At 45.8% G+C, this 15,764-nt stretch overlaps 1 protein-coding gene across 1 annotated transcript; it reads right to left on the reverse strand.

Annotated features, from left to right (window-relative positions):
• Positions 1–3,487: 3,487 nt before the first annotated feature.
• Positions 3,488–15,192, reverse strand: NR2E1 (nuclear receptor subfamily 2 group E member 1). Its single transcript, XM_086631970.1, is given in 10 exon segments — positions 3,488–3,650; positions 6,393–6,498; positions 6,768–6,917; positions 7,303–7,399; positions 11,975–12,121; positions 13,438–13,673; positions 13,964–14,051; positions 14,839–14,850; positions 14,853–14,986; positions 15,159–15,192. Coding segments are annotated over 10 exon segments (1,167 nt in total).
• Positions 15,193–15,764: the final 572 nt, after the last annotated feature.

Below are 15,764 nucleotides of genomic sequence, written 5' to 3' on the forward strand. Positions count from 1 at the left end.
TTTCCTTCTTAGAGTACTTCTTACCACTGTTGAGAAAATCCTACAAGCTTACTGGCAAAGTTATTAGTTTCCTTTAAACGAGACCATTAACCTCATTTATAGAAATCTAGATGTAAAAGATTGAACTGACAAAACAGTGGTGGCTGACTAGATTATATGTAGTACTAATGACTAGCTACACTGAAAAGTTAGATGCTCAAATAGTTGCTCTTTCCCTCTCATACTTAACAAAGACTGTGTTGAATCTCTCCAACAGCCCTGTTAATGAAACCAGGGACAAAACTGACACAACCCACTTGCAACCTAGAGCGCTCTAGTTTTTCAATAAGTTTTTGATAATGTAAAATCAATTCTAAAATTCCCTGTGCTTGTGGAATCACACTTAAAAGTTGAGTTACTCTTGGAAATGGAGAAAGAAGGACTAAATGTATATGATGTTTTATTTAGGCTTAGATATGTAGTAAAGTGTTTGGTTTGTTTTCTCAAATGTTCTTTTCTGAGAAATTTCTTTCAGAAATCAAAGTAAATGCTCATCTTATCTGTAGCAGATAGGATCTATATCATCTGCTGTGGGGGGAAAAAAAGGTGGAAGAGGGGAAAAGCTGCACACTTGATGTCAAGATATTCCTATTTCCAAAGTGAGGACTTTGGAGTGTTAACTTCTGAGGTTGGCAGGGCATCTGCCCTGGACGCTGAGATTTCACCTGGCCTTCAGTCTTTCAATATAAACTAGAGACCCTAATTCTAGGTGTAGCATAACTGGTTCTGCTTCTATGTAATCGATAGTACTGGGAGCAAGACATGGTCTGAGATTAGCTGTGCCTACACCACAGGGATCTGGGCATTGTTCCCAGCTCATGAGTCTGCTTTGCAGCTAGTCTAGGTCCTGCAGGTAAGAGGATGAGATATGAGTGTGCACCTGTTGCCCTGCCTGCTTTGCAACTGGGAGAAAGCCATTATACTCTGTCGCATCCTCTAGCCTTCATGATCTAGTAACTGGGACTACTGCACACTGCAGAGTGTGATTGCCTTGCAGCATGGATACAGTTCATGTTTATTGCTGCTCCGGGGCAGCAGCATGAATCCTAATGGAAATGAGTGTTCTGTCATGAGTTCTGCACAGCACTGGGTTCAGCTTCTTTAGCTCATAAACTGAATTGTCACGGAGTGGAGAGCCACAATTGATTTTCTGCCCTGTCCAGTTCTTTTAGCGTAGAGAGCAGAAAATGGTTGGAGGTTATTAAATGCTTCATAAAGCGTTTGTTTCTTTCTAAGAACATACTATGCTCTGTGGTAAATGCATTCTCAAGTGCTCCATGCTAATTTGTATGGAAGATGTTTTGAAGTCCTGTAGTCGATGCTTTGTCTCACTCGGCTCATTGAAAGACTGGTCTTGTATATTTTATAGTCTGGCTGTCTTGGAAAGGGCAGAATGCGAGAGCTAGCAGACTGCACAAATGGAAGAGAAAGAGGGTGAAATCTTTGACCTTTGGCCTCTGAAATGCGAGATTTTTGTGCTTGGAGTCAGTGGAGCTAGGATTTCACCTGTGATCTGTATTCCTTGACACTAAAAACCAATGAGCCACTGATGTACACTGTACATTTCCCCCTGTCATTTTAGTGTGCATGGCTCTTCGGTCACTCATTGCCATAAGAATAATATCTCATATTTCCCTTCTCCTATTGCCAACTTGTTCCTGTGCATTGGGAGTTGCTTTACCTCTTTCTTTGGTGTGACTACACTATTGGACACCTTAATAAAACCTCAGAATCTTTTTAATTGAAGCAGTGTTTTTGTACTCATCACTCTGTTAGATGCACAATTCACCAATATTAAAAATTCTAATAACGTGAAATGGAAGACTTCTACTAGGTTGGACCTCTCATCTGTTTAGTATTGTATCCTAGAAAAAGCTCTGTGTTAGCTCCTTGAGAAGGAAACCTTGTACCGGGTTTATATTTGAATTATAGAAATCAGCTCTATGCAGGACCTTGAAGTCCCTTTGCCCTAAGGCAGGATCACCAAAGCTATTCCTTTAACGTTTGTCTAACCTGTTTTTTAATACCTCTGATGGAGACTCCACAGCATCCAAGACAACCCATTTTAGTAGAGAATATTTCTGTTCCCTGGTAAGTAGGGTACAGTGGAAGAAACTAATCCAGAAATAGAAGGACAAGTGTTAAAAGAATAGTGGAAAGTAATTTAAATTCAATATATTTTTATTCTTTGTAAATACAATGAGTACAACTTTTTAACTTCACAAATCAGTTAATCCACTTTGTACAGGAAAAGTTTTACTCATTCTATGATAGTCCAAGTGCTGATTTTTCTCAGTGCTAGTTCCTAATAACAAATCAAATTTTGTAAAGTACAGCAGCTATCTTTAAATGTTTTTTTTTCTACATTTTTCATACATCAGATAAGCAGCTTATAACGTTTTTTTGTGTGTGAGAGGGTGTAGGTGAACAAGGCTTCAAAATTAGAACCTGGAGTTTTCTAAAAAGGCATGGGAGACTTTTGGAATTTGTTAGCATTGTATCAGTCAACAACCTTTATTTCTTTGAAATAAAATTTCTTCTGTTGATTTTTTTTTCACAGTCATTTCACTTCTCTGCACATCTCATTGACAAACAGTTTGGCCACCATTGCCTTTGGTTTCAGCACTGTGCCAACAGGACAGCCAGCAGGTCACTGAAGCAGTCATCTCCATTGTATTTGGTTTTGCTGTTTTAGTCTTCCTTTCTTGACTTGTCTCTTTTCAGGTGTGTGTGGATGCGTGTCTGTGTGTGTGGAAGAAGAAGGAGGGAAGGTCGGGAAGGAAGTGTGTAAAGCTCTTCTGTCTTTGAGATGTTAACCAAACAAATTGTGGTGACATCCACATCAAAGATCACCAGTTCGTTTTGCAGGAAGAATGGAGCTGCCGTCATAAGCTGCTTTTTAATCAGTTCTGAAGGCCACTTCATGATGTATTATAGCGGAAACAATATTTTGGTAACCTGGTCTTAAATGTTGCCTATCATATTAAAAACATTTTCCCAACATAGGCTACTTTTAAAACAGTTCTGAAGGCCACTGCATCTCATGTTACAACAGAAGCCAAGTATGGTCACCCGGTTCCAAATACTGAACAAACTAAAGTACCTTCTTTCACATTTTGTCTCAGATCTGCCAGTTAAATGAGAGAATAGCGGAGTCTTTGTTAACTATGACTGGCATCTGAATTGCCTCCATCCTGTAGTAACAGGAATAGCAGCCAAATTCCAACCACTTTCACTTTTTCTGTAGAACAAAGAATTCTCTCCATGATCTAAATCACTCTGAACAGAGTGGCAGAATCATATCTACTGGGGTATTTTTTGTCAATGAGTTTAAAGGCTAGACATTCCCAGGCTTATGCTTCCTGTAGATTTTGTTAGTTGAGGCTTCTTCTCCATAGATAAAAGTTCTTCTCAAACTGTCCATCCTGATTGTTTGTTTTAAGGTAATTTATATGTCACTGGATTTGTACATATCTGAAAGCAGTCTTGTAATTGGTACATTCCCAATGGTCTTTTTGAAAAACACTTCTTCTATTGTAGATGGACTAATCGAACGTAAAGCTGGTAAAAGCAGTAGAAGTTTTCCAAAACGACAGGGTTGTGTGGGATACCTGAGAGACAGAGAGAAAAACATTTGAAGTTTTTAGATATTTTTTCCAAAGAAAATATTTTACTTTATAGAAAAGACCAATATTCAGCAAATTGTACAGATGGGTGCCACCTGTGCTAAAACCCTGTGTTTTGTACTCATGTGAGCAAGAAGGTTGACCCTAAGGAAAACTCTCTTAATGAAGGTTAGCAGAATATAGAACAAGTCTCTGAGTTTTGATTAACTCCTTTGTTTATTCCCTCAGAGCAGTAGCAATAGAGAGACAAGATCTGCTCTGACTTGTCCCTCAGACAACAGCTGTGTTCTTGATGCAGTTCACAGAAGAGCTTGACCTATCACAAATACTCTGTCATTTAAAGTGTAATTTAAACCTGGCCAGATTGTCATGGTAATCATTTTTCCCCCTTTTGGTTGCCTTATACATTGAATGCCAATTGACATTTAGAAAGATTATTTTTTGTTAAAGAAGCTGTATTTTATCCCTAGGTAACATGTTTGCGTAATAGGATATTTTCCATCCTTTCTCCCAGCTTTTGAAGCCAACACAAAATAGGATACATATTCTAGCTGTGCTTACGCTGACTTTACACCAGTGATTCTCAAGCCTCTGCTTACAGTGCTCTCCCTAAAAGAAGGAGTAGGTCGTTCAAAGAAACGTTCTGCTTCTCCCATGCATCCTGTTGAGAGCGACTCCACTGAGATCAAAGGGCTGGTACTGTTGTAACACTGGCAGGAAGGTAAATTCAAGCCTTGAGGCTTTGAGCAACCTGATGTAGTGGAAGGTGTCCCTGCCCATGGCAGGGGGGTTGGAACTAGATGATCTTTGAGGTCCCTTCCAACCCAAACCATTCTATGATGAAATGCAAGCTGAAAACTCTATTCCATTGAAGTCAATGTGACAGCCCTGTTAGTGGACGGGACTTTTTCCCTTGTAGAAGGGTATCATTTACAACAGATTCTGTTTAGCCCAGTAGCTAAGTATTTCCAGCAAAGCAGAAATGCAATGGAAAAGTCGCCGTGCCTGGAATGGCAACCACGACCACGTAAAACCATTGCTCCCTGGCTTCTCTCTTCAACAGGGTCTGGCTCACTCAGAGTCACCAGGGAGCAATCTTCATGGGCAAGGCCTTCTATAAGAACAGGAATAGGTTGCTATGGAGCAGTTATTTTTTTGCTCTGAACTAGCCATAACTGGATGATATTTACAATTTTACTTCCATCCCCTCGGCAGGCTGTTCCCTTTAGACTAAACAGAAGTGCTTTGGAGACTGCTGCTATCTAGTACCTGACACTGAGTTGACTTCTGCTAGACCAAGCTATTACAAGAGCAGATCAAAGTTTCAGAAGGAAAAAATGGTATAAAAGCTCCTTTTCCACCACTCTATCTCTCGCTGCGCTAGTATCATAGACCTCCACTGCAGCTAAAGGACTGAGACATGGACTTTACAAGACCTATCACAGCTCTCCCCAGAAGTCCTGAACCAGCCAGAGCAGCTGTTGCCAAAGATGTTAGGTGCTGCACTCTTCTGGCTTCTTCCCTGTCCCACCACTCTGAAGTGGTCCGTAGGAGGAGGCTACTGATCTGTTCACAGCCAGCTGTTCTAGAGCATGGGGTTGTATTTTACATAATGCATTTCATGCATTCCTGGGCTTACCCCTGTACACTTTGTGGGATGATAGGTACAGCTTTTACAGCTGGTTTTAAGATTTCTGTATCCCATGGGACTTATCCTGAATGAGACAAAGGGGAATTATTTTCTTCCCATACAACAATTCTCATCACTCTGTTGCAACACCAAAATGGGATTGACAAGTTCCGGATTTTTCATTTCAACCTGAGAACAGACTCAGGGTGGAGTCTTGGAAGAGCCATTTAACTTCCTTGTGTCCTGACTTCCATGTCTGCAAAATGGGTGAAAAGACATGGGGAGCTGTATTGGAGATCATGGATCAAAAGCACTTACACTGCTATGAGATATCATGTTGTTTTGAGCATCACTATTAGCAGTATTTAACTGAACAAAATGTAGAGGAAAACGTAGCCTTCTGAACTGCAAAGTGTTCTACAGCAGGTATTACTTCCTAGGGGAAGATGTCTCCTTTTACTGCTTTTCCATTTGTCTGAAAAAATTGAGGTGCTGGAGCATGTCCAAAGAAGAACAACAAAGCTGGTGAAGGGTCTAGAGCACAAGTCTTATGAGGAGCAGCTGAGGGAACTGGGGTTTTTGAGCTTGGACAAAAGGAGGCCTAGAGGAGGCCTTATCGCTCTCTACAACTACCTGAAAGGAGGTTGAAGTGAAGTGGGTGTCGGTCTCTTTTCCCAAGTAACAAGTGATGGGATGAGAGGAAACTGCCTTAAATTGCACCAGGGGAGGTTTAGATTGGATATTAGGAAAAATTTCTCCACTGAAAGGGTTGTCAAGCACTGGAACAGGCTGCCCAGGGAAGCAGTTGAGTCACCATCCCTGGAGGTATTTAAAAGATGTGTAGGGACATGGTTTGGTGGTGGACTTGGCAGTGTTAGGTTAATGGCTGGGCTTGATGATCTTAAGGGTCTCTTCCAACCTTTTCTATGATTGTCTTTGACCAGGAAATGCCAAACCCCAGCAGGCTGACAGCCAACGTGTATTTGCTGTAACAGCCCAGTCCCCATTTCAGTCAGTGGAAATGTCACCTTTGCTACAGTGACGGCAGGATTTTACCCCTGCTCCTGAAAAAAGTATTGAGAGAGGACACCGCTCACCTGGTGTGAATGTAGCTGTTCAGAGTGAGCTGGGCTTCATCTTGAAGGGCTGCTATGGCAGCAGCATTTCGGAAACTCCTCAGTTCGGAACCGCTGTGTGTAGGCACTGGAAAGCAGATCAGTTACTATTTCAGCTTGACTCTTGGGTGGGTCAAAACAGTTCAGCTAGTGCTATCAGTGGAAATTAAACGTTCCCATTAGCTCCCCAGCACTCCACAGTCAGCCTTTGAGAATGCGACACTGACTATTGGAATTCAATACCGGGCAACCTGTTGGGTAATATAAAACTATGTTTGGTTTAAAACATCATTTTTGCTTTGAAGTAGCAGGCTCATAGTTATCAGAGCAGACGAGCAAGAAATTCTTTCTGCTTACCAGCTTTAAAAGTGACAATGCATTTGAGACAGGCAAATTCGGTAGCATCTAGCCGAAGTTGTCTAAATCTAGCCACGACCTCTTGTAAAGCCTGTATTTCTGAAATAATTTTATTCAGCTTCTGAGAATCTGTATTGTCACTGTTCATGCCTAAAACAGAAAGAGATGAAATAAATAATATTAAAGGCATTTGCTTTATTTTATATTGATTTCTAACAAAATCCTGTGTATCAATATCCCCTCTATTGTCACACTTGTCTATCTGGTTCCATGTAAACTGACTATATTGTATGAAAGTTAATATAAAATCTTCTCTTGGATGATAACAAACACAGTAATTTGCATTTAAATGACAATGCAAGCAGTCATGAATACAACAAAACAACATTATTTGCATTTAAATATAGATTTATAAATGACAGGTATGCTCTATTGTTCAGTAGGAATTTGTTATTCTTTACATGTTGTTCTTTTTTCAGTAATGTATTTTTATGGTAATTTTTGTAACAAAGTCATTAAATTGTGCAATTCTTACCAGATACAGCCAGTAGAGTGTTAGCATCAACTGGAATGGCCCATTGTGCTATTCCTAGAACAAACAGTTCTCTCCAAGCATCTTCCAAAAGCATCAGCTGTCATACAATAGATGTACAATATAACATAGTGTATAATTTATAGATTTATAAACAATTTAAATATGTAAATTTCTGTTATTTTAAAAACTACTTTAAATGCCTGTCATGGTATTTTACCCACAGCGATCATTAGCTCTCCTCTTAGCTTTTTGAGAAGGTGTCTGGAAATAAGTGTAAGCGTTGTAGAAAAACACTGAGGGTTGGCTCACCATGCACCACGTTGTGGACCAAAAGGGAGAAGAAAGGGAAAGAAGGGTGAGAACTCCTGCCCCAGAGTTTCCTCATGAGAAACTCATGCCTGAGTTTCTCCACACAGCGTGAGCTCTCCCCTCCTCTTCCTCGGCACATATAGCTGCCTTAGGACAAGCTGGATGAGTGCTCTCCTATTGCCCTCTAGGGATCACCCTCCTTTCCCTGGGGAAGGCAGGATTTGTGACGAAAAGCCTGGACAAGGTCCTGGAATTACATCACTCGGTAGGGAGCACTGCTTTAAAGCACACATTTATCTTTAACCCCTTCCTTACCAACCAAGTCTTTAGCTCTTTCAAGCACAGCATCTGGACACACATACAACTTCTCAGTGTTTCCTTGCTTTTTGCTTAAAATCACTCAGAAACTCCAGGCACTAAAAGCTGTTTCTTTTCAGAGAAAAGAGTATCCAAGCACCTACACTGACAGCATTGCTAGTTCTCTGCTATTTTTGTACGTTGCCTGGTTGTGTGGATGATGTTTTTCTCTGTTTGAAGGCAATGCCTTTGATTTCTGTGGAGAGGCAGCTGTGCATCTGAAGAGGAGACATGACTCCTGGTGATGCAGACTGGCAAAGCCAGAAGAGACATATTTAGTCTTGAGGGCATCCTTGGGTTTTTGACCCAGACCAACTCTATAAGAAGGGGTTGGAGGGTCCTCAGTTCAACCGAAGTTCATGGCCTAAAGGACATGCTGTGGTGCGTACATATTGTTGGGACCTCATGTCTCTCAATAGGGTGGGAGAAATTTGGAAGGGTAAGAACTGTAGTGGACTCAGGAGGGATCATCTGGTGGTTCCATGCAGTGAAAACAGATTGCCCAAAACTCATACAGAAAAAAAAAGCAAACCGCAAGTATTAATATTGCTGTCGTCCCTGAAAGTATCACCAGCTCAGTTTCTCAGGAAAATAGAAAGGAGGGTATTTTAAGTCTATAAAGATTCTATAGAAGGAAGAACAAAGTGAAAAAATATGTCTTACCAAATGAATTATGATTTCCTTGGAATCAGATATGTGAAAGGAATAGATGATACAGAAAGCACGCAGTAAGAGTGAATCCTGTATCTGTGTGCTAACTCTTAACAGTGTTTAACCACCCTGTCAGTTTTAAACCACCCTGTTCTGACCGGAATGGGAGGAAGAGCTCTCAAAGCTTGTTCTCTGCTCTCAGCTTGTCACTGCAGACTTATGTCCATTTTGTGCCTTTTTGTTCTTTGTGCTGTGCAGAACTTCTGTATAACTTCACTAAGGAAATCGTGATGAGAAAGTATTTCTGTCTCTGTTTTGCATATAGTTACTGTTTGAAATAATGACATTGGATTTCACAGTACTGGAAGCTGCCTCAATCGTTGTATGAAATACGGAGGGAAAAGGAGGTCTAGGGTGCAGTGCCCATCTCAGCTCTGTTGTGAGAGCAGCCAAACCTGCCCGTAAGTCTCCTAACTGCTGCTGCCTGCAAACTCAGCCCCTCCTCCAGATAATCCTGCCTGATGGGTGTGCAGGTTTCTATATGACATAGGAAATGACTCGCCAGCCTTTCATTTGCTTTTGTAAAACTGTTTTTGTCATTCATTCATGCAGATACAATGGTAATGAATGGTGGTTCCTGGAACATATCAATTTCATATGTTCTTTCCCACTAAGTCTTTAAAGTCAGAAGACTTTAGAAATAAGAGACTATTCCAATAGCTGAAGCTTTCTTCATGCCTATGCATAAGTCTAAAACCACCAATTAAAATAATTCATGCTGAAGTCACACTCAACCCTCCTTCTTCAAAGAAACAAGAAATACCAGGCTTTCTGAAGGACTGGTTTTTGCTTCTTAATCAGCCCTATCCTGTTAGTACAACCTTTTGTTGGTGACCTGCATTGGGCCAACCTGTATTATGGACAAGCTGGGCAGGTGTGCAGGCCAGTGGAACTTGAAGCATGGCATTTTTGTTGTGTGACTTCCAATCCACAATGGGATCAGCTCTATGGAGCTGGGAAAGAGATATAGACTCTGTTCTACCAAGGGTAGTAACATAGCAATCTTCAGACTTGTGTTTTGTCAGAAAATTGGTTTCTACTTGTTTCCTTGCCTTCGAGATGGAACTGTTACAGAGCCCTGGAATCACAACGCATTTGCCTTTTCAGAAAAGCACAACGAAAGCAAAATCCAGGAGAAGGTTTTAGACTCTCCTTGGGTAGATCTCAGGGGTACAAAAAGAGAACTGCAGACATTTACAGCTGAGCCGTTGTTAAATAATGTAATGGAACAATTATAAAAATCAACTGTCTGATTACTCATGAAATAAGGTGATTAAAATCAGAGTTATTTCTTCTCCAGCTCTCCTGTATATGACAAGAGAATCATACAGAAAGAGGCCCAAGTCAAACCTTAGAGCTGAACAGCTCTGAGTTTTGAGGAAGCTGGCTTGCACTGAGGTACAGTAAGTCAGGGTGATGTTAAGGAAAGGCTGGGATTTTAATATGTAATTCACTAACGTTAGTCCTTGATGTGAAAGAGGCAGTGGGTTATTTGAAGTTAACCCGAACACTCTGGTGTCTATGCTGCCTCAGGCATGCTTGGTCATGTGCAGTGGAGACTTCCCTTGCTCTCAAATCCTGCTGCCCACTTCTCTGCACACTAACGTAGATGACCTTGTGGGGAATGCATCTGGTTTATGCCAAATGAAGCCTCCGCCTAAGGACCCTCCTGTGGACCTCACTGCTCTAGAGAAGGACCCGGCCTATTCCCGCACACTGAGGCTCCTGCTGAAGCAGCAGACTTGCTCTTGTCCCTGATATTTGGGCCTGTTTCTTTGGTTGCTTATTATGGCAGAGCCAGCGCTCTGCAGGAGTAGCGGCAGCAGAAGACAACGTTAGAGAATAGCATGCTGCACTGGGACTGCTGTCTTCCTAACGGTGTGAGTAACCTCCCAGGCCCTGTCTCATTGCTCCCCTCTTGTTCACCTCATAGCAGCACTGCAGCCAGAGCAGCGTCTCCCTTCATCTAATTTCACGACAGGGATTTCAAAACATGGTTCTGGTGCTAGAACAGGAACATTTCAACGTGCCTTAGCTTTATATCCCATTGTGACCATCATGATTTACCTTCAGGTGGAAAACGCTATTGGTTTCCTAAGCTCTTCTCTTTCAGTTCAAAATACGTATTTGCAGATCGACGGCAACACTTGCAACAGGCATCCGTGGAAGGGAACTAGTCCTCTGCTGACTGCTATGTAACAGCTACGGCACAGCGTTTCTAGTTACCGTTTGGGGAAATTAGCTCAATCATATCAAAGTATTAGACGTCTTTTATGATTGGAGCTCTGTGTAGATTTCTTCCCTTCCATTTTATAATTATCTGATTACTTTTAAAAAAAAAATAGTGCATTATACAAAGCACAGTGAGTCCTCATCAAGAATCAAGTCATTAAGAAATTGCTTCAGCTCATATGGTTCCCATATGATTTATCTGAGGCAAAGGCAAATTGTCATAGAGGAAAACACGACAAATTAAGGAAGATTTTAACTAATGGCAAAAAATATTGGGGGCTGGCCAAATTCTGCTTCCACCATATTGATGTAATTGTAATGTAAGTTCACTGAAGCCAGCATGAATAAGAAAAAATGTTGGCTGTGTAAATGAGGAGAAGAGAGAGGAAGGAAGGAAGGAAGGAAGGAAGGAAGGAAGGAAGGAAGGAAGGAAGGAAGGAAGGAAGGAAGGAAGGAAGGAAGGAAGGAAGGAAGGAAGGAAGGAAGGAAGGAAGGAAGGAAGGAAGGAAGGAAGGAAGGAAGGAAGGAAGGAAGGAAGGAAGGAAGGAAGGAAGGAAGGAAGGAAGGAAGGAAGGAAGGAAGGGAGGGAGGGAGGGAGGGAGGGGAGAGGGGAGGTGAAATGGTCTTCAGAAATCACCTTAGCCATATCCTGAGGCCATATGCTTAACTAAGCACTTCTCATCCCAACATAGCGACATAAGATGCTGTTCCCCATTTTATGAAGGGGAAATCATCCCACAAGTAAAGAAGCAGTTTTGACACACTGAGTTGGTCTGCAGCCTGGTGACTTTTCCTCTAGAACTTGTCCTCCCATAATACTCACTTTATACTAGATTTTTTTCTGGCTTGATTTTCATTTGCTTCATGAAATAACAGTTGGAGGAAAGCAGTTTCTAAACCTGGTTTTCAAGGACAGACCAAAACTCTGCCCTGAACTTCAGAACTGCTGAAGTCCATTACAGATTTAAAGATCTAGGGCTGAAGGTTCAGGACCCAATCTGAGCTCTGAGCCTTCGTTAACAGGCAGGCCATCCTGATTCCACTCCTATCACAGGTGCCTTACCTGGTCTTGTAAGGACAAGGTGGAGAAGGCTGGGACACTCTTGGCCCACTTGATGCTCATGAACAGAAGCCTGGCTGCTGACTCGCAGACAGATTCGGTGGCCACTTCGTAGAGATACATAGGCGTACCGTTGACTTCATGTGGGTACTAATGTCAAAAAGAAAATAAAGCAACTTCATACAACATCACCAAGGCAGCCCGGTCTTCCTGTTCCCTACAGTGGCCATTCAGTGCATCGTGCTCGTGCCCAATACAGAGCGTGCACTCTCTTATTCTGCAAGCAGAGGGCATTGCTTTCAGTGGGCCCACTCCAAACTGCTCTCTGCTGCTCATCCATGTGGATGAACTGTACTACGGAAATAGTTCTCCTGAGAGGGTCAAAAGAAGACTGAACTTATTACATCAGGGGAAAAATATTACCAAAATGCCGTGTCATCCTTTACCCTGTTACACCATAGCACATCTCTGGTAGCAGAGTTAGAAGAATACAAATTTGATTAACAATTTGTGGTTTGTAACTGTGCTTCAGAAGCTGATTTAGCACTCCAGCCTTGCTCAGCAAAGCAGTAAGTTCTTGTTTAGCCTTAAACTTCATCTAGCTCCCTGACTGCAACAGGCTGTAAGCAGGTGCGTAGAGATAAGCATAGCTACCTAAAGAGTGTGTAGTGTTGGATTTGAGTTACATTTTCAAGCATGTGCTATGTTTTCTTGCTAAATAATTTTGATTCAATATTTTCAAAAATTAGAATATAAAACTGTATGTTGTGATCACGCTCATGATGGATTCTCCCAAGTTACCAACTCTGGAAATGGAGAACTATTTAAGTTGTCTCTCATTTGATTTTCTAGGTGCTGTGAATATGCAAAATGCCATTGCAAATGGGTTAATGAAAAATATCACCTTCTGGCTAATTCCTGCGCAGTTGAGGCCACAGGGCCACAGCAGCGCTTCCACTGTGCTGCTTAGGAAATGTCACAGCTGAGAAGCGCAGAGACAGCTTAGACACATTTGTGTCTGTGTGAACAAGCTGCAGGCTTTGGTCAGTACAGACAGTACTTTCTGGACTGCACCACTATGGAGATGGACATTTTGCCGAAGAAAACTCAGTGATTGCAGCTCATCCTCATGAAACAAGGTTTAAAATTGATTTGTGGATGGGGTCCAGGCAAGAGAGCGCTTCTGCAACCATGAAGGTGTAAGGATGTAGGAGAGACAAGGTCTGTACGGAGCAGGTTATCAACGGTCCTTCTGCATACCCCTTCTGCAGAGGGCCTCTTACCCCTTGCACGTTGTATCTTCAGAGCTTTTAGGGACATAACAAAAGAGTCCGCACCACAACCCATACGGCCTCGCGCCTTGCTCTTTGCCACATCTATCCCAGAGGCAGGAAGGAGCTGACGAGTTACAGGCACCCTCAGCAGCAGGGTCTGGGGGCCTGCTGGGGGCCGGAGCGATGGCTGACCTTTGGGGTGGGCTGTGCCAGGCCCACCAGCGCCTGCCTCTCGGGGGTGCCAGCGACGGCGGCCAGCTCCAGGCCATGGGGCTCCAGCTGGGAGACGGCGGTGAAGAAGGCGGGTGCCGGCAGAGCAGCGGCGGGGAAGTGTGGGGCGCCGCCACTCTCCTCCTTGTGCCCGCGGAAGTAGAGGGCCACCTGCTTCCGTATCGTGGACGTCCGGGGTCCCCGCTCATGCTGCACTGCTGCGGGCACCAAGGAGAGGCGAGGAGGTCACCGTGGGGTCCCATACTAGGTACCGCCGCAGTCCTCGGCTGGGATTCCCTCCCTCCTCAGAATTTTTCAAGGCCGGCCCTGCACCCCCCCACCTGTCAGGCATCCGGGGAGAAACGGGCGAGGCTGCCGCAGGATGGGGGGGTCATTAGGGACCCGGGGGGTAGAGCCCGCAGTGACACACTGCTCCCCCGTTCAGAGCAAGGCCCGGTTCCCTCCTGCCCCCCCAGTGCCCCGGCCCCGGGAGACGGGGAGCAGGTACCGTCTTTGTTCATGTTGACCTCCAAGCACTTCTGCAGCCGGCAGGGCCCGGCACTGGTCCTGTGCGTCTTGTCCACCGGGCAGCCTCCCTGCAACACAGCCAGCCGTCGGGCCGCGGGGAGCAGCGCGCTCACACCCGCCGGCCCCAGCGCTCTCCCGGCGGCGGCGGGACGCACGGACGGGGCCGCCCCCGGGTGCGCGGGGTGGCTGGGACGGGACGGGACGGGACGGGACGGGACGGGACGGGGCGGGGCGGGGTGGGACGGGGGACCGGACCGGGCCGGGCCGTGCCGGGGTGCTGGGCCCCGCGGCGGGGGCGGAGCGGGGCGGGCCGGGCCGGGCCGCGCCGCCTTCAGCACCCGAGACAGCGACGGCGGGCACCGCCCCCTTCGGGGCGCCCCGGTCCCCCGCGCCCCCCCGCCGCGTCCGCGGCCCCGCGGGGCCGGTCCGCGGTGGAAATGAGCGCGGTGGGGGCGGGAAGGGGAAAAAGCGGAGCTGCCTGCTCCCAGGTGCGGGCGGACCCGCCGGGGGGTGGTCCGTGGACCGGCTATGGATTGTGGCTGACGGAGCCCTCAATTTCCTCGTGTTCCCCGCCGTCAGCCGCTCTCCCTCCCCTGCGCATCCCTCCCGGCCGCCCCGGTGGGCTGGCGGCCGCACGGCCTGGGGTGGGGGAACGTGCCGGGGGGAGGAGGACCGGGGCACCAAGGGCCCGGCCACCGGCCCGGGACCCCCCTGGAAGGGCGGGGGGAGGCTGCGTGGCGGCTGGATGTTAACTGGCTGCGGATGTTTCTGGCTGGCGCGGGGGCAACAGGGGGCCCTGGGGAAATGCAGGGCGAGAGGTGCAGGCGGTGGGGAGGACTTTGCTGCGGCGGGTACCTGATTTCCCGGATTTGGCAAACATAGGTCCTATTCCTCCTGATGCTCCGCTTGAAAAATCCAGAGCATCCATCACAGGCGTAAACCCCGTAGTGTTTCCCGGAGCTGCGGTCCACACAGACGTTGCAAGGGATGTCTAAAATGCGACCTGAAAGCAGAGAAGGGAGAGAGGGAGAGAGCGAGCGCTCAGCAATCTGACCTCCGGAGGGATTAGCCCCGGAGCCGCAGTACAAGCAAATAATGAAGTGATTTTATAGCCCACTTTCTTTCCTTGAGCAAGTGTCAGTTTTCTACAATGAGCATTATTCATGCCTCGCTACGTTTATTTGGATCTTCTATAATCGCAAGACCCATTTTGGAAAGGAAGATTACAGCAGCGGGAGCAGCAGACCTTGCCTGCTAGAAGTGGGGTTGCGGGGGAGAGGGGGGGGGGGGCGGACTTTTGGGGGAGAGGGAACGTTACCCTCGCGTGCTGGCATTCGGCAGAGGACGGCACTTCTCCAAGCAGGAGAGCAGCCAGGAGGAGACCGAGGCATAGAATAAGCAAAACAAAATAAAATATCGCGAAGCCGAGTAACCTCCTCTCCCCCCCTAGCAACCCCAGGAAAGGGGTTGGTTCCTGCCACAGACGAGGCGTGCCATTTTCTTCACCCCCAAACCTGCTGCAAAACTTTTCCACCCGGCTGCGGGCTGCGGGCGGGACGGGGCGCGGGGGCTGGCGGGCTGGCAGCGCCGCTCCGCTCCGCTCCGCCTCGCCCGCAGCCCCCGCTCCGCCGGGCGCTGCTTTCGCACCGACTTTGACTAGAATTGCAAGTGCTCTGGGGGTGATGTGGAAACTTGATCAGAGATCATTGCAGCCCAGGTCAAGAAACGCGCCAAAAGCCCGCTCGGCTTCTGCCTTTTCTGGGGTTTAACTCTTTTCCTCT

Source organism: Tauraco erythrolophus, chromosome 2 (genome assembly GCF_009769465.1).
Source record: "Tauraco erythrolophus isolate bTauEry1 chromosome 2, bTauEry1.pri, whole genome shotgun sequence".
Lineage (NCBI taxonomy): Eukaryota > Metazoa > Chordata > Aves > Musophagiformes > Musophagidae > Tauraco > Tauraco erythrolophus.